Source organism: Lithobates pipiens, unplaced genomic scaffold (assembly GCF_037356315.1).
Source record: "Lithobates pipiens isolate NorthernLeopardFrog02 unplaced genomic scaffold, aLitPip1_a1.2 Scaffold_8, whole genome shotgun sequence".
Taxonomy (NCBI): Eukaryota; Metazoa; Chordata; class Amphibia; order Anura; family Ranidae; genus Lithobates; species Lithobates pipiens.
The window spans coordinates 381,423,396-381,447,212 of NW_027507903.1; the positions used below are offsets into that span (position 1 = coordinate 381,423,396).

General features: G+C 46.7%; 1 protein-coding gene across 1 annotated transcript in view; it reads right to left on the reverse strand.

Annotated features, from left to right (window-relative positions):
• Window positions 1-23,817, reverse strand: part of HNRNPAB (heterogeneous nuclear ribonucleoprotein A/B) — a 139,939-nt gene that overhangs the window by 107,682 nt on the left and 8,440 nt on the right. Inside the window, exons 3-4 of the mRNA XM_077471491.1 lie at window positions 1,456-1,624; window positions 1,153-1,359 (exon numbers count right to left, since the gene is read on the reverse strand). Coding sequence (XP_077327617.1) covers window positions 1,153-1,359; window positions 1,456-1,624 — 376 coding nt within the window. The remainder of the gene's footprint in view (window positions 1-1,152; window positions 1,360-1,455; window positions 1,625-23,817) is intronic.

The following is a 23,817-nucleotide window of genomic DNA, read 5'->3' on the forward strand; positions in this document are numbered from 1 at the left end:
GGGGGTAAAGGGGGGTGTGAGTGTGCCTGGCATGTTCTACTGTGTCGTGTTGGTGCAACTCACCGATCCTCTCTCCTCGGTGCCGGAACAAAAAATACCAACACGGAGGAGAGATTACATCACTTCCTCTCCTGTGTTTACATTACAGGAGAGGAAGTGATGTCACGAAGGATTTCAATTCATCGGGAGCGATCGCGAGGGGGTGGCCATGAATGAATGGCCGCCCCCTTATCCCGGATCGCTCCCGAACGAATACCGACCGCCGCAGGCACCGGGGGGGGGGGGGGCCCGATCAGGCCCCCCACCCGTGGGAAGGCAGGGACGTACAGGTACGCCCATATGCCTGCCCGTGCCATTCTGTCGACGTACATCGTCGTGCGGCGGTCGGCAAGTGGTTAAGCAATGTAGCAAGGCCAAAAAAGTTGTGGTTCCTAGTGTCCAGCCGTCAAAGAGAAGCATTACAGGCAAAACTTCAGAGGCCCAGGTACCATCCTGTGGCGTGGATGGATACGGTTGGGGAGGTTTTTTTTACATCCAGCATGGATCCCTCCTGGAGATCCTCACTTGTGAAGACCACCACCTTAGACACTGGTGGAAAAACTGATGTGCGCCTGGAAGAAGGTGTTATATAGGCAGTGTCAACACCTGAAGGTGGCCCCTTAACTTCCTTTTTCGTACATTGTGGGACACAGAACTTTTATACAGACCTGCTAGCTCACACTTTAAGAACCATCCTCCACCGACACCAATAACCTTGTGTAAAGTGAACACCTCAAAAGGTTTGTTTGCTTCTGTACTTTAAGCATCTGCTTCTATGTAGCAATAACCATCTTAGCCTGCACAAACCCCCTTTCCAGGCTTTCTAAATTCAATGCTGGAAGTTTTTAACCACTTGCTTACTGGGCACTTATACCCCTTCCTTGCCAGGTAAATTTTCAGCTTTCAGCACTGTTACACAAAAGTGTGGTACATTGTTGTATGACCACGCAACTGGAAAATAAACCTTCCAGCATTTAATTTAGAAAAAAAGCCTGGAAAGAAAAGGGGTATATGCAGGCTGAGATTGAGATTACTACATAGAGAATTTATGCTCAAAGTACATACTAAAAAACACTATATAGATATATCTCTGAATTTTGCTCACTGCCTTACAAAAGCGTGGAAAATAAAAAAGCCTATGTATAGGGATAACAGACATACCTCACCAAATGTTCCAAAGTATTCCCTGATCTTCTCTTCACCCGCTTCTGGGTTCAGTCCTCCAACAAATATTTTCTTTATTGGGTCCTTTTTCATAGCCATGGCCTTTTTTGGATCAATTACTCTCCCATCCAGTCTGTGCTCCTTCTGTTCTAAAACCTGTCATAATGAATAATTTTAAAGTACCAATACACTTCATAGGAAAAAATAAAAAAAATTTAAGTAAAAGGTTTTAACTCTAGGTAGAGCACAAACCTTATCAACACTAGAAGCATCCTTGAACAGAATAAAGCCAAATCCCCTAGATCGACCAGTATTTGAGTCCATCTTGATGGTGCAGTCAGTCACTTCACCAAATTTAGAAAAGTAATCTTTCAGGTCTTTCTTGCTTGTATCCCAACTGAGACCACCAACAAACATTTTCCTGGAATATTGTAATTATGAAAGTTAAACAGAACAGAATACTTAAAAACAAAAAAGGAATAAATTAGTTCTACAATAGAAACTTTTGCCAAGTATTTAAAAAAAAAAAAAATTAAAAAAATAAAAGGGGAAGGACTTTTACTCACCTCTTAATGCCTGTTGCTACTAGGTCCCTTGAAATATTCCTTCCCTAGGCTCCTTATGTCACTTCCCTCAGCACCTCTACTTGCTACTGCCCTTGAGAGATGTGCATAACCATCATTTCCCAGGAGTCATTGAGCACCGCTGGGTGCTTCATTGTCACCACAACAGGGTGGGTACTTTGATGCCTGTTGTAATGGCAACCTAGTAGTTGACGGTGTTGAGAATGACAATGCGTGAGATCGGGGAGATAACGGGCGATGCATGCTGGTCGCTCAGCAGCACTGGATCCCAGAACAGGATGCTTGTGGGCTTCACTTGTCCACAAGCAAAATGGGAAAAAATAAAAAATAAAAGCCACCGCTGCATTATCAAAAGTTCTTAACAGATTAAACCGGACAAACATAAAGACCCAAGTGTTACACTGCCATTGTAAATGCTTGTGAAAGGTTTTACTAAAAAAATAGTAATTTGACTGTAGTTGGAACTCAGCTTTAAGGTTTTTCAGCTTAATGCATTCAGGTAAAAAAACCTGTATTGACAGCCAAGAGGTAAAGCCTTTTCTTACCCAAGCCTGATGCAAGCCAGCATTGTGCGAGAGCACAGTAGCTCCAGCCACTGTCTCCCTCTTCATTGAACAGATTGATAGCACTCTTGCTGCTGTCAAACAAGTCTGGTGACATGATGGGTGGCGTTACACTGTCAGACAAGTATAGGCATGTTATAGAATACATGAATGCCAATAAAAAAAAAAACACCCACACACCTTTACAACCACTAAGGCTCATGCACAAGGATGTAGAAAACCAGGTAGGTGTATGGCTGTATAGCATAAGTTACGCAGTATGGGCTCCAGATCATGCAACTGCTGTGAACAAGACCTGGTACAGAAGTCATCCCACCTCTGACATTAAAGCTCACTTAAAAGGCTGCATTATATACCCTTCAGCCAGATCTTTGTTGGAGAGGTTGTGGCAGGAGTGTCCCATGGTTCTACCCTTTTTGGTCCCAAGTTGAAAAAGGTATAACATACGGGGTAGACATCCCTTAAGAAGATGGCATAGAAAATGAGCCATAAGAAAAGTGCCTCTACCACCCCTAAATGCAGCAAAGATTCAATCCCATCTACTGGAAGCAAACATGTGCCCAGTACAGAGTGGACTGAGAAGGTGAACAGGATCGTGGAAGCAAAGGAGTGGGTGGCGATATGTATGGACAAACAGGAGAGATTGCCAAGTAGGTGGGCAGCATGGCAGGACTACACTTGATCCAGGGCAAGTTCTGTGTAGCTTAGACTGTGCCTTGGATTTAGCAGAGCCTTGTTGAAAGTACCCATGTTAATTATGCAGCCATTACCAAAGTCTAAGATCTTTCCTATGGCTGTGCTTGTTTTATGAAATGCTCTTTGGGCCTAACAACTGGTGCCAGCGACTACTGTACTATGGTTTATGGCAGGGGTCCTGAGCGTTTAGATTTGACATTTTAGAACAGTTTTTTATTGTCCATTGCTACAAGACAGCAGTTGCTTCCATTTTCTGAAAAAAAAAAAATATATATATATATATATATATATATATATATATATATATATATATATATATATATATATATATATATATATCTCCAGGAGGTAACCCCTTCTTATGACCCCCCAGGATAAATTTTGAAATTTTTGAATTTTGGCCTTCTGGGTGTGAAGATTTTCCCTACCCTTTTGCAGAGGAAACCCGTTCCTAGTCTGAGCCAGGACCTTCCGTTTGAGAGGGAAAGACAGTCTGCCATATGGTCTAGGACAGTATCCAAACCAGGACCAAAGAGGAGATCACCTGTCAGGGGTATCCCACACAAAAAAAAAAAAAAAAAAAAAATAAAACTTAACCTTAGAGGTGCTGTTGCTAGGCCAAGTCTTCAGCCAGAGGGCTCTTCTGGCAGAGTTAGTCAGAGACGCTGACATGGCCGACATGTGACTGACTCTGCCGAGGCGTCTGCCATGTATGCGACACCATGTAGAATCATGGGGAAAGGATAGAATAGACTTTAGCTGTACCAGCTTCAATGTGCGCCTGGATCTGAGTGAGCCAATTCTGAAAATTGCGGGCTACCACATTAAAAGCAGTTTCTGGCTTTAGGTTGCTTATTGTCGAGTCCCACATTTTCCTAAGCAGGGAATCTATCCTCCTATCCATGTCGGACATGGCCCCCATATCCTCGAAGGCCAAGTCAGTGTGTCTAGAAACCAGAGAAAAGGTGGCATCCAATTTGGGGCTTTTATTCCAAACAGATGTCGGGTCTTCTGAAGATGGAAACCTTTTTAGAGAACGAGAAAAGAAGGAAGGAAGGAAGGAAGGAAGGAAGGAAGGAAGGAAGGAAGGAAGGAAGGAAGGAAGGAAGGAAGGAAGGAAGGAAGGAAGGAAGGAAGGAAGGAAGGAAGGATTTCCTTTCAGGATCCTGCCACTCTTATCTAATTGTTTATCAGTACCTCATGTACTTGGAAAAACCTCTTCCTTTGCACATCAGGTCATGGAGCGTCAGGGGCTTCCTGTCCTGAATACCGAGGGGTTGTGTAAATTGCCCCCAAGAGGTCCTCTACCTCATCTAAGGACAACTTATACCTAGAGGGTATTCTGGACTCCCCATCTGACTCCTCCTGGGAATCAAGAGGTGCCACTATCTAGCTGCCTCTGCTCCACTTCGGAATGGCCTGAAATTTCACCTGCCCTAGCTGTAGTTGCATGTCGGGCAGGTACAGAGCCCCAAGCCTGTCGCTGGGTTGTATCCTGCAGACTAGGAGGGAGCTGGAATTTTTCAAAAAGCGATTCAAAAAAGAGAATGGATGAGAGCTCATTTACAGAGGCTGCCAACCCAGACTCCCTTTCAGCTTCCCTCTTTAACCACTTGCTGCCCGCCCTATAACAAATTGACGGTGGCAAAGTGGTTGCATAATCCTGATCGGACGTCATATGACGTGATCAGGATTATGAGCCGCTGCGCACCCCCGGGGGAGCGCATCGCGGCGATCGTTGTTGCGGCGTGTCAGTCTGACACCCGGCAACTACGATCTCGGTAAAGTCTCCGACTGAGACTCTTTACCATGTGATCAGCCATGTCCAATCACGGCTGATCACAGTAAATGGGAGAAGCCGGTGATCGGCTTTTCCTCACTCGCGTCTGTCAGACGCGAGTAGAGGAGAGCCGATTGGCTGCTCCTCTGACATGGGGGGGGGGGGGGGGGGGTTTGTGCTGATCGATTATCAGCACAGCCCCCCCCCCACCCCCCCAAGGATGCCCACACTGGACCACCAGGGATGCCCAGGACAAGGTATGCCACCCTAGACCACCAGGGATTCCAGTTAGTGCCACAATGAATGCCAATCAGTGCCCATAATGGGCACCACTGATTGGCATGCATTATTGTTTGGCACTGATTAGCATCCATTAGTACAATATATTATAATACAATGCCGCCTATCAGTTCCCATCTGTGCCGCCTATCAGTGCCCATCCATGCCCACCTGTGCCGCCTACCCTTGCCCATCCATGCCAATCTGTGCCCATCCATGCCCCCCATCAGTGCTACCTCATCGGTGCCCATCAGTGCCGCCTTATCAGTGCCCATCATTTAAGGAGAAAAACTTACTTATTTGCAAAATTTTGAAACAAAAACATTTTTCCAAATTTTCGGTATTTTTTTTATTTGTTTAGCAAAAAATAAAAACCGCAGAGGTGATCAAATACCACCAAAAGAAAGCTCTATTTGTGGGAAAAAAAAATGATAAAAATTTCATTTGGGTATAGTAGCATGACCGCGCAATTGTCATTCAAAGTGCGACAGCGCTGAAAGCTCAAAATTGGTCTGGGCAGGAAGGTGTTTAAGTGCCTGGTATTGAAGTGGTTAACCAGAGAGTCTACGCACCCTTTACACAACTTATCCATGACTCATCCAAAACATCTCTACAGGAGGCATACTTTCTCTTAGAGCCATGAGTTGATTTGGCCTTTTCTGTAGCTTTCTGCAAAACATGTACAAAAAAAAAAAAAAGGGGGGGGGGGGACATTACTAAAAGTAGGTATACAACAACCCCCCAGGAGTGCACTAGAGCCCCCTCATGAGATCTGAGCGCTCCCCGACAGGAACCATACTAGGAGGGACAATCCCAGATAAAGAGGACCCTTCCCCAGGGTGCTTGCTTTCCAGGGAGTCACACATTGCCTGTGCACGTTACAGACTCTACAGCCTGCGCCCCCCCCCCCCCCCCATCAGCTCCATGACCTGACACCAGAAGTCACGGGTCAAAGGTAATGCATCCGACATGCTGGTTCCAAGCAATGCTGCCCATATGGAGTACAGGGAGAGTGGAAGGTTCCTTGCTGCGGCCCTGTGGACGCAATAGTGGCCCCCCGCAACCTGATGCTGCGCTTGGTAAGGAAGGGGTGGCAGGTAAAAACGCTGATTAAGCCCAAGAAGAAAACCCTTCCTCCATATGGGCTCCTTTTAATGGCCACAGTCCCATACAATGTCTCCCCACCGGAGGAAACACTAAAACTGAGGTCAGGCAGGGGAAGTAAGAATTTAGGGGCTGGCGCAAAAAGGCTTTCAAGATTGGTCTGTTTAGCAAAAACTTTAGACTTACCAGTATTTTTGAGCCTCATGACAGCACCTTAGAAAAAGTGCAGCTGCACTCACAGGAAACCATGTCAAAGGCCCCTTTAACCATCTGACATGCGCACTACAGCTGAATGAAGGCCACACAGTGCAGATGTGAATTCTCGGGAGGCCAGAATCTGAGTAAGGGGCTAGTCTTGGCCGCTTACCATGTGATCAGCCGTCAGCCAGTGACATCTGAGCAAAACAAAAGTTTAGTGATAGTTTTTCCTCATGCTGACAGCGGAGGGAGGGGAAAAAAAAAAAAAAACACGCAAATAATCCTCTAATTGAACCTGAAAGTGCCCACAAGTGGTGCCAATCAGTGCCACATAGAAGTGCTGCCTATAACTGACGCTTCAACAGCATTCAATGACGGACAAAAATTACCCGTTTTAAAAATTTAACAAATAAAACTTGGTCTTTACATTAGCACAAAAAGATAGATATCAGAGGTCATCAGATACCACCAAAAGAAAACTATTTGGAAACAATTTCATTTGGGTACAGTGTTTGACCGCACAATTGTCATGCAAAATGAGAGCGCTGAAAATTGGTCTGGATGGGGGGGGGGGTTAAGTGCCCAGTAAGCAAGTGGTTAAAGGCAGCAGCTTCCACCATGCCATTAGTCATACCAGAATCCCTGTGACATGTTGGAAGAGACACACAGCACACACACTGGAGCAGTATGCTGGCATTAAGTCAGGAAAGTCCCATCAGCAGTTTCTTTGGAGTGGTGTGTACCTCTGTTCCCCATTGAAGTCAATGGGGCAGCGTGGCTATATTGCCAGCAAAATGCTGCTATTGCAGGTGGTTTTAACCCTTTCTTGGCAGCTAGTGGGGGTTAAAAGAGCCCTGCTAGCAGCTGAAGTCGGACAGTAAAAAAATTAAAAAAAAAAAAAAAAAGCCCCTAAATAGCAGCGTTTTACTGTTGACGCTATGGGCAGCACACGGTGTGAAAGGGGTCTTTCCAGGACAGGAGAAGGAAAAAAAAAAAAAAAAACTAACAGTGTAGCTCATACATTTGAGTGCGGCGAGATTAGAATCCAGGATTTCATCGGAAATTTGAAAGGGCCTGGATTTTACCAACCCTGCAGGCCAAGGTTACTGCAACTAAGATAACACAAGCAAAACTGTAGATGTATCTGAGTGGTTGAAATGGCAGACTTGTGAAGCCACCGATCATCTCCTTGGGAGAAAAAAATAAATTATATTATATATATATATATATATATATATATATATATATATATATATATATGTATATATGTATATATGTATATATGTATATATGTATATATGTATATATGTATATATGTATATATATATATATATATATATATATATGCACAGGCTACGATTGCATTGGCAACCATCTTGGATCAGCAATTGTACAAAGCGAAAACAGACTTCTGCAGAACAGTACTACAGGTAGTAACAGACTACAGGTGACCTGATTCTCTAAACTTTCTTCTCATTCAGGTTTACTCAAAATCACCATTTATCATGCACTCCCTACTACTTTTTTTCCCCTCATAGTTGCAACACACACACACACCTGTCTTCACCTTCTTACTGCACTCATCAGCTCCTGTCAATTCTGAACCCATATACCAATAAAACCTGCAGGCCACTGGGACATGTCCCCCCACACAAGTCACTCCCATACCACCTCTCACCCTTCTGCTTCTCCTAACTTCTGGAGACATTTCCCCCCCCCCCCCAATGCTGGACCACCATCATTTACCTTGGGCCAACATGGGTGGCACAGTGGTGTAGTGGGCAGCACCCTCTCCTAGCAGTAAAGAGGGTTGCTGGTTTGAATACCAACCACAACACTACCTGCCTGGAGTTTGCATGTTCTTGCACCTGCGTGGGTTTCCTCCGGGTACTCCAGTTTCCTCCCACACTCCAAAGACATGCAGGTAGGTTAATTGGCTTTCTGTTCAAAAATGGCCCTAGTACATGAATGGGGTCCTTGGATTGTGGGCTCGTTGAGGGTAGGAGACCCATGTGAGTGCAATGTACAGGGACAACTGTAGACACTGGTGTCTTTATTCAACCATGTATCATTCCCAGCACCCCCCCACCCCCTCCTGATATCAGCTGCAATCCACACAATCATTTCTATTCAGCTTAGAGCCAGCGTCCACTTTTCCAGAGCCCTTTGGAATGCCCACGCTAACTCACCACCTCCCTGAACCTAATTACTGAGAGCTGGATTCAACAATCTGGCCTTCCTTCTCCTGTTTCTCTCCTAAGGTGGCCTCCTGTGGACACTCCCAGGCCTAGCGGACAGAAAGGAGGTGGTGTTTGAATCCTATCCCCTCAAAGCACTTTTCAGGTTCTTCATCCACCCCCCTCTGTCCCTCTTCATTTGAAGATTACTGTATTCATCTTTTTCTCCAGTTTCATTGAGAATTGCTGTGATCCATTGGCCCCCCTGGACTGGTATCAAACTTCCTTGATGGCTTCTGTGCCTGGCTACCCTACTTTCTCTCCTCTGAAATTCCAAACAATCATTCTTAGCGATGTCAATATCCCTGTTAATCTCAATCACCGCTCTGCCAATCCCTCCACTGGATTTCTTACTGACCCAACCAATAAAATGCAAAGTACTAACAATTTACAAAGCCATCCATAACTCTGCCCCTAGTTACATCGCCAACCTAGTCACAAAATACAAACCAAGACGCTCTCCGTCGGTCATCCCAAGACCTCCTACTCTCTAGCTCCCTTGTCACCTCATCCCATGCCCGCCTCTAGTATTTCTCCAGGAGCTTCTCCCATCCTTTGGAACTCCCTACTCCAATCTGTCCAATTGTCCCCTAATCTATCCATCTTTAAGCGATCCCTGAAAATCCTTCTTATCAAAGAAGCCTATCCTACGTCCAATACTGTTTTGCTTCCTCCATCAGCTCACCCCCACAGCCATTACCTTTTGTATTAATCTAAAAAAGGAAGGCTCAATTAAGCAGGGCCCTCAGATTCCTGTTATACCAAATTGCATTGTAACTAGTGTTTGCCCTCATGTTGTAAAGTGCTGTGCAAAACTGCTGGCGCTATATAAAACCTGCATAATTCATACACTGGTTCACTAGACTGGATTCTCTTCTAGGAAGATCGATGGCACTGCCACACCTATCGCCATTCCCTCCCACTTTCAATAAGTTTGTCATAACACCAGGAATTGTAGCATTGCCACACAATATATTGTCCTGGTCATTTTCCTGTTAGGAGGGCAGTGATAAGCTTGTCCAACAGAACTGAGGTTTATCAAGTCCTCAAACCAGACTGTCAAGATTGAGGTGTGCCAGATCAAGGCCCTGCATCAAAAGATCATTCCCAGCCTGCAATCTGGAGGGAGGTTACCAAGATTAAGAAGTGTTAAGAACCAAGTCCAAAAAGGGAGCAGTTAGCCTGAGGTCTGCATATTCTTCCTAAAACTGTCCTATGCATATCCTGCTAGTTCTAGTAGAGGGTAATCCCATCAATAGGCCAAAGAGTCTACCCCAAATGCTATGTTCTTTGTTGAGGGGAAAGGCAGGGTCTGCATTTTCCCCAACTTGCAAACAAATCTACTTGAGGTAGGACCCAGGCCTCCAATATTTACAAAGATCTTGATTCGGGGTCTGCTTTGATTCAATCACCTTTCCTGCTCAAAACATCTGTGAGTACATTTTTTCCTGCCTCTTAAGTGAATTGAGCTGCTGTCACATTTGGGCCTAGCAAGTAAATAAAGCCAAGATCTCAGCTAGAAAAGCATCAGATAGCCATTTTTAATCTGATGCTTTCCAGCCTGAAGGAGATGTGGGGCATGACCTGTCACACACCAGAGCTGTAGCAGAGGTGTAAATTGCAGTATGGAAGTGGTTAAGGACTGCTGGAAGAACAGAAAATTCCAATTACCTTTAGCGCTTTCCAGTTGGAGGATTATGTGCAATCTATTTTGGACCATGAATCCTGTGTTCTCTCCAAGATAGGATCTCCATGCCCACGTACTCATGTGTTAAGACTCTTGGCCATGGTAAAGGACCAAGGGAGAACCCTTGACAGATTTCAGTCTTTCCACACCACAAGTTCCTCCTTGCCCTTGTAGCAATCCTAATCTCTTCAGGTTCCTGATGAGACCACCTCTGGAGTAAGTTTCACCGCTGGGGGCAGGTGTAAAACTGGAAGCAAAGCCGTAAATAAGCCTAGAACCACTTGCACCAACACCTGCATATTACACTAGCTTCAAGGCTGATGAGTCTTCCATTCTCTCCTAGCAGGAAAAATTCTGCTGTATTGAATCTATATCATAGCCTAGAAATCTCACTCAACTGGGACCAGACTCGATTTTTCCAGCTTCAGAAGCCAGCCTGGCTTATCTAGGTGAACCCGTGTTACCTGAAAATTGCAAATCCAAGGGTCAGTTGCTAACAGTAGGTCATCCAGGCTGGAATGATCCTCAGCTTCAGGGACACCAATGCTTCCGATAAAATTGGCAAATACCCTGGGTGAAGAGGAAAGGCCAAAAGGGCAGAGCCCTTGACTGCAAGACCCTGCTTCTTTCCTAGCTTTAACTTCCAGACACAGGAACTTCAGTGACAAGTTTGCAAAGGGGACATACAAGTACAGCGCCTTGCAAAAGTATTCACCCCCCTTGGCATTTTTCGTGTTATGTTGACTTCCAGCCTGGAGAATTTGAATCATTTAACCACTTCAGCCACAGAAGATTTTACCCCTTCCTGACCAGAGCACTTTGCAATTTGGCAAACAAAAGCAACAATTTTGAAACCAACACACACCATTTCGTACTTTTTGCTAGAATTAAGTCAAAAAAAAAAAAAAAAAATAAAATAAAAAAAAAAGGCTAAAAAAATTGTTTAGGCTGATATGTATACTATTTTTTTAGCCAAAATTGCAATAAGCATATATTGATGCGTTTGCGCAAAAGTTACAGAGTCTACAAAATTGGGGGGGGGGGGGGGGTTGGGGAGAAACTCTAGCATTTAGCATGCCAATTATCAGTTTATTTCTGAAATGTATAGTTCAGTTTGTTAGAAAAGCTAACCAAGGGTGCCTGCTTCCCCTCCAATTCATAGGCTTTAACTATCGCCATTCGTATCCACCTGGCGATAAACGATTTGGACGCCTTGCAGCCCTTGCGGGCGCCCAAAAAATTAACAAAAAGTGAGTCTGACTTCCTGAAGACCTTAGTGGCTTCTAAAAAAAATTAATAGACTTCTCCTGACGTCTAACAAACTTAAAGATCTCGCCTCATCCTCTCCTGAGGTTGAGAAAAATGTTGATAAAATAATATCCTGTGTCCTATGAAAAGTGGACACAACCTTAGGAAGAAAACTAGGGTCAGTCTTAAGTACTACCCTGTCCTAAAATTAACAAAAATGTCTGACCGAGAGCACTTGCAGATCACTGACCCTTCTAGCTGACATGATCGCTATCAAAAACAGTCTTTAGTACAGTGCTCGACAAAACCCGGTCGCCAGGTCGCATTGGCGACTAGAATCAGCGACCTTGCGCCTGGGGCAGCATAGCTGGGGGTATCCCATCTCCGTGGACCCCCCACGGCGCGATCGCGTCGGGCCGCGCCGCAGGCGGCCGGTAATTGAGCCCCCGCCTTTGAGGCCTTCTGTGATCCTATGGTTCCTTCTGGAATCTGGCGCCCTCTTGTGGTGGCCGTTGGAATTACAACCAACAATGCTAAAAGGATTGCCTGCCAGTCTTTCTCCATCCCTTTACTTAGAACCCCTAAACAAAACAAAAAAATATATAATAATTTAAATATATATATATATATATATATATATATATATATATATATATATATATATATATAAATATATATATAACACCCTAGAGAGTAAAATGGTGGTCGTTGCAATACTGTCTGTCACACCGTATTTGCACAGCGGACTTACAAGCGCACTTTTTTTGGGGGAAAAAAATGTATTTAATAAAAAAAAAAAAAAAGACAACAGTAAAGTTAGCCCAATTTTTTATTTTATTTTTATATTGTGAAAGATAATGTTACGCCGAGTAAATCGATACTCAACATGTCATGCTTCAAAATTGCGCCCGCTCATGGAATGGTGACAAACTTTTACCCTTTAAAATCTCCATAGGCGACGTTTAAAAAATTCTACAGGTTGCACGTTTGGGGTTACAGAGGAAGTCTAGGGCTAGAATTATTGCTCTTACTCTACCAATCGCAGCGATACTTCACATGTGTGGTTTGAACACCGCTTTCATATATGCGCTCGCTTCTGCACGCAAGCTTGGCGAGACAGGGCGCATTTAAAACATTTTTTTTCTTATTTTACTTTTATTTTATTTTTTCACTGTTCTTTTAAAAAAAAAAAAAAAAAAAAAAAAAAAAAAAAAAAAAAAAAAATGTGTGTCACTTTTATTCCTATTACAAGGAATGTAAAAATCCCTTGTAATAGAAAAAAGCATGACAGGTCCTCTTATATATGAGATCTGGGGTCAGAGAGACCTCACATCTCATATTTACACTAAAATGCAATTTAAAAAAAATTTGTCGTTTGAAAAAAAAATAAAATAAAACAAAATGTCCCTCTAAGAGCTATGGGCAATGACTTGGAGACAGGTGGGGGGCTGGGGGCTATCTTCCCCTCACTCGTCTCCATGTCAGGCCAGGGACAGGTCCAGATCGCCGTCACGGACCTGGCTCCTAACTTTTTTAGCTGGCTCCTAGATTCCAAACAAATTTGTCAACCCCTGCTTTAGTACTATCCACTTAAGTGATGCTCCCTCTAATGGTTCAAATGGATCTTGGGTCAAAGCCCTAAGAACCAAGGCCAAATCCCAAGTAGGACAGGTCTTCATTCTCACAGGCCTGGATCTAGCTAAAGCCTTGAAGAAGTTCCTGACAAAAGGATTCTGCTGAAGGGAGGACTGAAGGAAACACTTAAGGCCGCCACCTGTACCTTTAGAGTGCTGATAGATAGGCCCAGCTCTACCCCTGCTTGTAGAAAATCTAGGACTGCCGGGACCCCAGGACTTGCAATCCCCTGTTCTCGCAACCAGGAATTAAACCTCTTTCCTATCTTGGCGTAAATTGCTCTAGTTACTGGTTTACGGCATTCTAACAAGGTCTTAACCACTCTTTCTGAAAAACCCTGTGATCTTAAGATCTGTTCCTCAGATACCAGGCCGCAAGCTTGAGTCTATCTGAGGATACAGGATCGGCCCCTGGGAAAGTAAATCCTCCCTGACTGGTAGAAACAGCGGAGGATGAACAGCCAATCTCTTTATGCTGGCAAACCAGGGTCTCCTTGGCCAAAAAGGAGTCACTAAAATAAGGTCCGTAGCTTCCAATCGGAACTTCTGCAGAACCTCCGCCACCATCCTTACCGGAGGAAAGGCATAACAGGCCGAACAGCCATGGATTGGCAAGGGAGTCTATCCCACTGGCCCGATCCTGTGGGTGAACCGAAAAAAATTGTGTCACCTTCCTGTTGCCTTCTGTTGCAAATAGGTCTATTTCTGGCCTTCCCCAGCATGACACAATCTCCTTGAACACTTCCTTGTTGAGGGACCACTCGTCCTGACCCATCTTCTGGCGACTGAGAAAGTCGGCCAGCAAAATTCTGAGTTCCCTTCAGATGAATGGCTGATATTGAGGACAAGTTCTTCTCTGCCCAGCAGAAGATTCTGTCCGCAATCACCTGCAGCGTGGGGCTTCTGGTTGCCCCTTGCTTGTTCAGGTAGGCTACTGCTGCCACATTGTCTGAACGAACTTGCAGGTCCCTGCCCTGTAACTGGGACTGGAAGTATTCTATAGCCTTCCAAACTGCCAGAAGCTCCTTCTGGTTTGAGGAACGACCTGTCTCTAGATTCGACCAGGTACCTTGGGTTAAGATTCCCTCTAGGTGGGCACCCCAACCCAGCGCACTGGCATCGGTCGTGACCACCACCGTAGCTTGTGGGGACCAGGGAAGACCCCTGTCTAGGTTGACCTGGGCCCGCCACCACCACAGAGACCTCCTGACTGCCGAGGATAGGGGCATAACCTGATCCAGGCTCTGCTGCCTGCCAACCCAATAACGGAGCATGAGTCTCTGTAAAGGGCGCTGATGCCTTGCCCAGGCCACCGCTGGAAAGCATGATGTCATCAACCCCAGGACTCTCATAACCTCCCTGATCTGGGCTTCCCGACCTGATTGAAGCTGGGCTACCGCCTGCTCTAGCTTGCTGATCTTCTCCGCAGGAAGAAATACCCTCATCTCCACTGAAGAAATCCTGTATCCTAAATACAGACATCCTGTGAGGGGGTCAACTGGGATTTTTCCTGGTTTATTAGCCACCCCAGTGAGCGCAGGAACCCCAAGGCCTCCTGCACATCCTTCTGCAGCTGTTGGGCCGACTGGGCTATGAACAGTAGATCATCCAGATATGGAATCACTGTTATAGCCTTGAGCCTTAACGGGGCCAGTGCCTCTGCCAGAACCTTTGTAAAGATCCTTGGTGAGGCTGAAAGCCCGAAAGGGAGAGCTCGAAACTGGAGGTGTAACACACCCGTGTTCAACCCTCACCGCCAACCTGAGAAATCTGAGACTCCAGGTGAATCGGGATATGCAAATATGCATCTCTGAGATCCACGGTGACCATGTGACAGCCCTGAAACAGAAACTTGGTTACCGAGAAGATTGACTCCATACGGAACCGCTTGTATTTTATGAATCTGTTCAGGGGGCGGAGATTCAGTATTAGCCTGAACTTTCCCGAAGGTTTCTTTACCACGAATACGTGGGAGTAAACCCCCAAGCCTCGCTCCTCCTGGGGCATCTGCACCAGTACTCTCCAAAGTGTCATATATAGCCTTGAGGAGGTCACCCACATCGTCCAAAGACAGCTTGTATCTGGCTGATCTAATGGATTCTTCTTCCCCCTCTGACTCAGAAGTAGATTGTGTCCTAGAGGAGGCTAATGACCTAGGTAACCTCTCCCTATCCACCTCCTCCTCCTGACTTGGTTCAGACAAGGAGGGCATACTCACAGCCCTGGGTAAAGAGACAGAAGGACCCTGCACCCTATCCATCATGCTTTTAAATAACTGGAAGGTGGATGCTTTCTCATCCTTTACGGACGTCAAAACCTTGTGACACGCTACCACCGAGTCCTCCTTCACCAGGCTACTGACACAATCCGGGCAAAGCGGCTTCTCCCAACCGGTACCTAACTTAGCCCCGCACACGGCACATTTCCTTCTGGGCAAAGGTATCTGGGCTCTGTCCTGTTTAACCTAAAAACAATGAATAAAAAAAAAAAAAAAAAAAAAAAAAAAAAAAACACAAACAGGGTTCCATTACAATACCACCCCTGACCACACCACTGTGCTTCTAGGGTCTGCCTAGGAAGTGCCCCCCCTTCACCAGCAGGTTCTCCACCCCGGGAAGGTACTAAGGTCAGAGTGACCCCTCCACCCCCCAGTGTAAGTCCTGGTCTGCCCTCACCAAGCTTACCTGAGAGGTACTGGAGCCTGTTGAACCGGAGTCCACCTGCACAACTGCACCCTCCATGGTTCCTGTGTCTCACTCAGTCTCTGAGCCTTCACACCGCTCCAGGCAACCCTGTATTCACACCGCCACGCCCAAAGGACTGGGACAGGTCCTGCTGCACCCCCAGATGACGCAAATCCGGCGGAAGTGCGCATCTCCCACTTCCGGAACGCAAAGACTCCGCCCCCGCCGTGCGTTCCTTACAAACGCACCGCTCACAGTACCCGAACGCCAGCCGGTGAAACGAACGTCTCTCGCCCGCCTCTGACCGACCAGGTACGAGCGGTTAGCGTCACAGAGGGGGGGGGGGGGGGGGAGATTGCCGCTCATCGGGGTCCCGTTCTCTCCGAACGTTTAAATGGCAGCGGGGACTGATAGCTACCCTCTCCTCCCTCTGAACGGACCGAGGGGTGCTAAGGTCCACCAGGTGCTCCCCCCAGGACAAACCCGAGAAGGAGCTCCCCTTACTAGTTCCGACGTGATCCTTCCCGTCCGGCAGGAAACAAAAACTGAGGAGGGCCTGGAGGACCACACCTTTTATTTGATTGAGTTGACATGTTTCCTGTCCCGGAGGGAGGAGCCCTATATCTCAAAGGCTGTCCTGGAAGACAATATAAGAAAAGAAGTTTAGACAACCCCGCCTTAGAGCAAAGACCATGTCCAGGGAATGGAGGGCCACCTCCTTAGGGTGTCAGTTTTGCAGAAAAGGTTGCAGACGCAACACCACCTTATGGATAACCAGATAGGGCGACTTGCAAGACAAGTCTGCCAGTTCCAAAACCCTCCTGGCTGATGTAATGGCCACTAGAAAGACTCCTAGTGACGCTCCCAGAAAGGGATTTCCCTGATTCTCAAACGGCAGTTTCTGAAGCGGCAATAACCAGTTTCAGATCCTACGGAGCAAAGTGTGGACGCAGCGGGGGGGGGGGGACTACATGCCGGACCCTTTGTACAAAAAAGGTGCCTACTAAAGTGTGAGACGCCAGGGGTTGGGGGGGGGGGGGGGGGTGTAAAGACAGCCAAGGCTGATATGTCCTTTAATGCTGCTTAAAGACAGTTTCTGGTCCATGCCTCACTGCAAGAACCTGGAAATTGAATAGGTGCGGACGCCACCCCAACTCCTCACATGGAGATATAAGCCTTCCACGTACGGTGGTATGCCTACCGATAAGATTTTCATTCCCTCAACATTGTGATTTCCACTGAGTCAGATATGCTGTTAAAACCAGCGATGGTAAAGCAGGATGGAGAATTGGAACTTGTGACATCCGCCAACAGGCACGCTGAGGCCAATCTGGGGCAATCAGTATCACTAGAATCCCTTCAGCCTCCACTCTGCGGAGCAGATACAGTAAGTGTTTTAGCAGAGGAAAAAAAAAAAAAAAAAAGGCCACAGTCGGTATGACCCCATGGAGCCAACACGTCTGTCCAAGGATCTCTTGTCCTGATATGAACCCCTGCACCTTTTGATTGGTCCGAGAGGACAGGAGATCCACATCTGGTGTGCCCCACCACAGGCAAAGAAGCCTGAACACCTCCTGATGCAGTGACCACTCTCCACTCTCCTGGGTCCAGCATCTAGTGATTCGGGTTGTCTGCCTGACAGTTTTCTACTCCCGGCATGTATATGGCCGATAGGGACAGTATGTGCCGCTCTGCTCACCAAAGCATGCGATTGAACTCTCGTGCTACAGCTGAGCTTCTTGTTCAGCCTTGATGGTTGACATATGCCACCACCATAGCGTTGTCTGACTGGATCCTGATTGGGCACCCTTGTAGACTCAGACCATGTGGGGAGGCATAGCCTGATCATTCAGAGCGCAAACACATTGATTGGCAACTGATTCCTCCCCCACCCAGAAGCACTGGGTCGACTGTACTGCCAGTACTCCACCACAGCCAGTCAGGCTAGCGTCTGTTGTGATCAAAGTCCAATGCAGGAGGTAGGAACGACTTCCCGGACCGAAGTGCTGGGGACCTCAGCCACCAGAGCGCCTGACTGACTCACCTGAATCTGCCGATCCAAGGATAACAGATTTGTCCCATTTTGCCAATGCCTCTTTCTGCAAGACTCTGGTGTGAAATTGGGCGTACGGTACTGCCTCAAAGGAGGCCAACATGAGGCCCAGGACTCGCATGCAGAAATGCAGCAACAACCACCTGCGGTTCCTCAACAGCTTCACCACAGCTCTGAGTCTGCAGTTTGTCTGGAGGGAGAAACTCTCGCTGCCACGGAGTCCAGCAGTAAGCCTAGGTACTTCAGATGTTGAGTGGGCACAAGTACCAAAAATCCTGCAGGGTTGGCATGGCGATTGCCACATCCTCAATTCTGAGCGGAAGCTGCTCTCAGAAGGAGATAGTCTAGGTAAGCCACAATTGCGATCCCACGTCGTTGCAATGCCAAAATTATAGCCAATACATTGGTAAAGACCTGGGTGGGGGGGTATAGCCAAGCCAAAAGCGGAGAGCCACAACCTGTTAGTAGTCTGCCCCTACTGCAAATCGCAGAAACCTGATGCATATGCAAGTACATGTCCTGGATGACCAAAGACACTAAGGAGTCCCCCTGATGGAGTGCAGCAACTAAGGAGCAAACTGATTCCATTCTGTACTTAAAGCAATTGAGGGCTTTTAGAGCCAAGATTAGACATAACCCTTCCTTTTTTGGGGACTACAGGGGGGGGGGCAGGGGCCATTTACAGCCTTTGCACCCGCACACAGCCTCTACCTTGGCAAGGAACATTAAGGACTGCTGACAAAGCGTCCAAGGGCACTGCACGCAGATGAGCCAGTTGCAATTGCAGGGTGGTCTGGGGGAAGAAATGCCAGTTTCTCACACCATGCTGACCCACCCTGTCTGCCACCCTTGGGGACTTAGGACAAGGTGCTGAATCCCACCTTCCAACCTGCTGCAGACTGAGGGGCCCCCCCACCGCATGGCTCACCACCCTGAGAGCAATGTGCTGTTACATGTGCCTGTGGCCAGAGCAAAAAACCACGTTGTTCTGAGGTACAGGAACCAGCGCCGTGGAGGGCCGCCGACCATGCTTCTCACAGAAAGTGGCCAACAAAACAAAAAAATAAAAGGGGCCACTGAACAGATCCGATCAGTATGGCTGGCCCCAGCAAGGATTGCTCCAGTGGAGCTGAGCACATCTTTACTTGTGATCAACACCTTGGACACTGGTAAAAAAAATAAAAACAACACTGGAGGCACTCCCAGTAATAGGAGGGGTTATATAAGGAGTGCACTTCTTGTCTTAGGGCATGCTAGTGTCCATCACCTATCAGTGGCCCATTAACACACATAGTAACTACTAAGGCTCTGTGTCCCCTGATGTATGGAAAGTAATGTGAACCATGTAACAGCCTCGCTTATGTAAAGAAGGATTTGGGAGCCCACCACTACATGCTTTCTGCCACGACTTGCCAAGAGATTCAAGACCTCACGCCGACCAGGAGAACAACTCAGGTGACAAGTGCTTTTCCAGCAGCAACATTTAGTAGCCTACAGTACCTCCACCACAATATTTGCAATCTGGGCCATGAGACCCAACAAAGTAGAGGATGAAGCCTGTAGGAGCGAGAAAGGGTCACCACATTGCAAAGTGCATATCTAAACCAAACACAATTAACCATTACTGATCCTAGTTGTGGAGGCTGCTTTTTTTTTTTTTTTTTTTTTTTTTTTTAAGGCTTTAGCACCATCAACTGGTGGTCCAGTCTAACTATTCCCATCTTAGGGTGCGTTTGCCCTGCATGGAAGAGCAACAAAGACCCTTGGGACAGCAATATTAACCAGTGAGGGATAGTGTTAGAATGATTTAAACATTTGCATCCAACACTTCAGTAGCATCAGTGCCTAGTTCAAGCTAAATAGGTTTCTACAAACCAGTCAAACATAAAATCTTGTTGCAACACAAGGGTTAGAAAATAAAGCTATAGGCATTCAGCAGAGGGACTGGACATTCTTATACTTTTTATATTTAATTTACATAAACATGTACTACCTGCCGTGCAATGGTTTTCTATAGAAAACTCCCCATCTCCTGCTTAGGTCCTGGCAATCATGGCTTCTTTCCAGCGAGTGCCACCATTGGAAGCAGATTCCTATGGGGACCACTCATGCAGGCTCACTCCTTTGTCTAGCCATCTGCTTTTGACAGACAGCAGGAAAGCCCTACCTCCCATGTCACTAGCTGTGATTGACAGCAGCAGTAGCGAATAACTGCTCTGGGGGGGGGGGGGGGGGGGGGGTGGTGTAACAAATGCATTCTATGCATGGAGGGAAAAAAAAAAAAAGTTCAGCAGCCCTCCCCTAATTACCCGAGCCCCAACTCAACTCAATCCAGCAATGTGTAAGAGATCAGCTCTCCTGGCCTCTTCCCAATTGGTTGAAAACGCATAGGGAGCCGCTGGCTTCTGCTCCGATCACAGCTAGCAAACCATGGAGGACAGAGAGGGGCAGGGCTGAGCTTCACGTGAGCTACCTGCCTGGAGTTTGCATGTTCTCCCTGTGCCTGCGTGGGTTTCCTCCCACAATCCAAGTCAATTGGCTTCTGTCCAAAATTGGCCCTAGTATATGAATAGGGACCTGGGATTGTTGGCTCCTTGAGGGTAGGGACTGGTGTGAGTGTGCAGTGTACAGGGATAAGGACAATTGTAGACACTCACTCAGGTTGAACTGGTGTCTTTATTCAACCTTATTGACTAGCAGCGGCTTAGAAGTCCCCATAGCATAGCTATGGCAGCATTTGCAGGAGAGGCCCCCCCCCCCCCCCCCCCCCAAGTATCGGTGCTGCTCTGTGCTAAACCATTACACAGCAGGAGAACATTAGGTGCCCATTCACACCTCAGCATTCCCCCTCCCCCCCCCCCCCCAGCTGAAAATGCTCATCTCAAGAGTTCCAAAATACCCAACAAGCAAAACATTTATAAAGCCCCTGTTCACAGCCGAGTGTCACCTGAAGCAAAAACAACTGAAGCTCAAAAAAATAAAATAAAAAACCCACACACGACATTTCTGCTTTTTACATTGGTGACCTGTTCAAAAATGTGCAACTTTCGGCATGAAACTGATAGGCTCAGGTGTGAATGCAGACTAAAGAAACTTCCCCTTTTATATCACTTTAAAAGACTAAGATTAGAGGCACTACCAGCCAGATATTTGGGGGGGCCACTTTTAATCCTGAAAGCATAGGTTCACTTTATAACACAAGGTCTTATGTGCAAAGCAAGTGTTACTAAAGTCTCTCTGTCTCTCTGTCTCTCTGTCTCTCTGTCTCTCTGTCTCTCTGTCTCTCTGTCTCTCTGTCTCTCTGTCTCTCTGTCTCTCTGTCTCTCTGTCTCTCTGTCTCTCTGTCTCTCTGTCTCTCTGTCTCTCTGTCTCTCTGTCCTAGATTTTGCAAACCAAAACCTACACAATTTGCAGGTGTGAAAGTGATGTTTAGCATTGAAAGGGATTTAACATTCCAAGGCTGGCCATACATTATACAAGTCAAGTTGTCTGTACATTTTCTTTAGATTGGCCTTAAACTACATAGTGCAAGGGCCTGCCCAATTGGATACAATTGCAAGCACTTAGTTATGACTGCATATTAACTTCTTGCCGACCAGCCACCATCATACTGCAGCAGGTTTGCTCCCCTGCACAAACTGCTGTAGGTGTATGTTGGCCACTTTAAGAGTTCTACTGGGCATGCACACCCTTAGTGCTGTAACACTACACAATATTGTATTTTTCTCTCCCCCCAAATAAATATCAATTTAGGACAATATGTATTCTACTACATATATTTGTTAAGATCCCAATAAGCATATATTGACTGGATTGCGTAAAAAAAAAGTAATAGCCTCTTAAACTGTGGGTTATAAATATCACTTATAGCGGGTCCGTAAAAGACAAAAATGGGACACCAATACTGTGATCAGTGCTAAATCAGTGCTAATATGTGCAGGCAATTGGTTAAATGTGTGCCTAGCCAGCCATTACTTACAGTTGGAGGTGCCTTTACAAAACGGAAGGCATTGATCCGTGTCCCTGCTTTACAGGATCTAGGTCTTCCCTACTGAAGGAATGGCAGTCTGCCATTCTGCCTGTGTACCCAATCGGCAGGTGCTGGCAAACAGACCGCTGTACCTGCCAATCAGCTCCCACTGTGCATAATCACAGCGGGAGAAAGCTACTGGTGATTTGTACTCATGCCCGATACCCATAAGTGTAGGACATGCATACCTTCATGCAGCAACTGCCCTGTAGCAGTAAAATGGCTAAAGAGTGCTGTGACGTGGTTAGCAGTGTTGTGAGGTATAGTAGCAAAAGGTTATAATAGCATATATAGTTTCTGGGAAAATGGTGGACAGGACACAATCCTGGGCAATGTCCCTTTGTCTTTTAGTCGGTTAATCCTGTTGACCGTGCATACATGTTGATCAGCTGGCATTTCCCAGAAAATGGTATCTGCCATCAAACCACTTAAAGCGGAGGTCCACCCTAAAGTGGACCTTCCGCTCATTGGAACCCTCCCCCCCTCCGGCGCCACAATTGGCACCTTTCAGGGGGGAGGGGGGGTGCAGGTACCTGCACCCACTTCCGGCATAGATTCTGCAGAACATACGCCCCTTTCCAAAGGTCCCCCACTGCCTGCTGGGAAACACACGGATCCCAGAGACAGCGGGACCATCCTTATTGTGCAGCGCGACTCGCGCATTCGCAGTATGGAACCGGCAAATGAAGCCGAAAGGCTCCACTTCCTGATTCCCATACCCAAGATGGCGGCGGCAGCACCCGAGAGACGATCGAGAGATCGGCTTCAGGTGTCGACATCGCGGGCGCGCTTGGCGGGTAAGTGTCCTTATTTTATAAGTCAGCAGCTGCAGTATTTGTAGCTGCTGGCTTTAAAAAAAAAATAAAAATAAAAAAAGACGCGGACTCCCGCTTTAAAGCGTTCTACCCTAAAGTGGAACTTCTGCTCATTGGAACCCACCCGCCCTCCGGTGTCACATTTGGCACTTTCAGGGGGGAGAGGGGATCCAGATACCTGTCTAAGACAGGAATTTGCACCCACTTCCGGGCATAGACTCCCACGGGAGTCTATGCCTCTTCCTGTCCCGGCACGCTGTCTACTGGAAAACACACGGGTCCCATTACGCTGCTCGACTCACGCATGCGCAGTAGGGAACTGGGAAGTGAAACCGCAATGCTTCACTTCCCGATTCCCTCATCGAGAACGGCGGTGGCAGCAGCAGCTGAGAGCCAAGCGATCGATCGGCCTTGGCTGCCCACATCGCTGGACCCCAGGAAAGGTAAGTGTCCATTTATTTAAAAAAAAAAAAAAGTCAGCAGCTGTAGTATTTAGCTGCTGGCTTTTATTTATTTTTTTTCGGGTGAACTGCCTCTTTAAAGACTTAGGCCTCATGCACACGAGACGCAGTTAAACGCGCGTACAGATGCAGTTGTACAGTTTTTTCAACTGCCCCTGAACTCATTCAATGTTATCCTATGTGTCCATGCACACAGTCGTTTTTTTCCGTTTTTATGCAGTTGCGTTTAATCTCGTTTTTCCAGAAGCAAAAAAATGCGTTCAGAAGCAAAAATTTCCACGTTTCAGATGCAAAACGCCGCTACCACGTTTAGCCGCGTTTATATGCGTTTTTAAAGGTGACCTTTTTTTTTACATTTGCAATCTCAAAAATGATTGCAAATGATGAAAAACCGTTAGAAAAATATTTTAAACAATTGCAATTGCAAGTGGACAATTCACAACACGTGGCAGGCGACGTGGCAGGCGACGTGGCAGGCGACGTGGCAGGCGACGTGGCAGGCGACGTGGCAGGCGACGTGGCAAGTGGACAATCCCCAACTTGTGGCAAGTGACGTGGCAA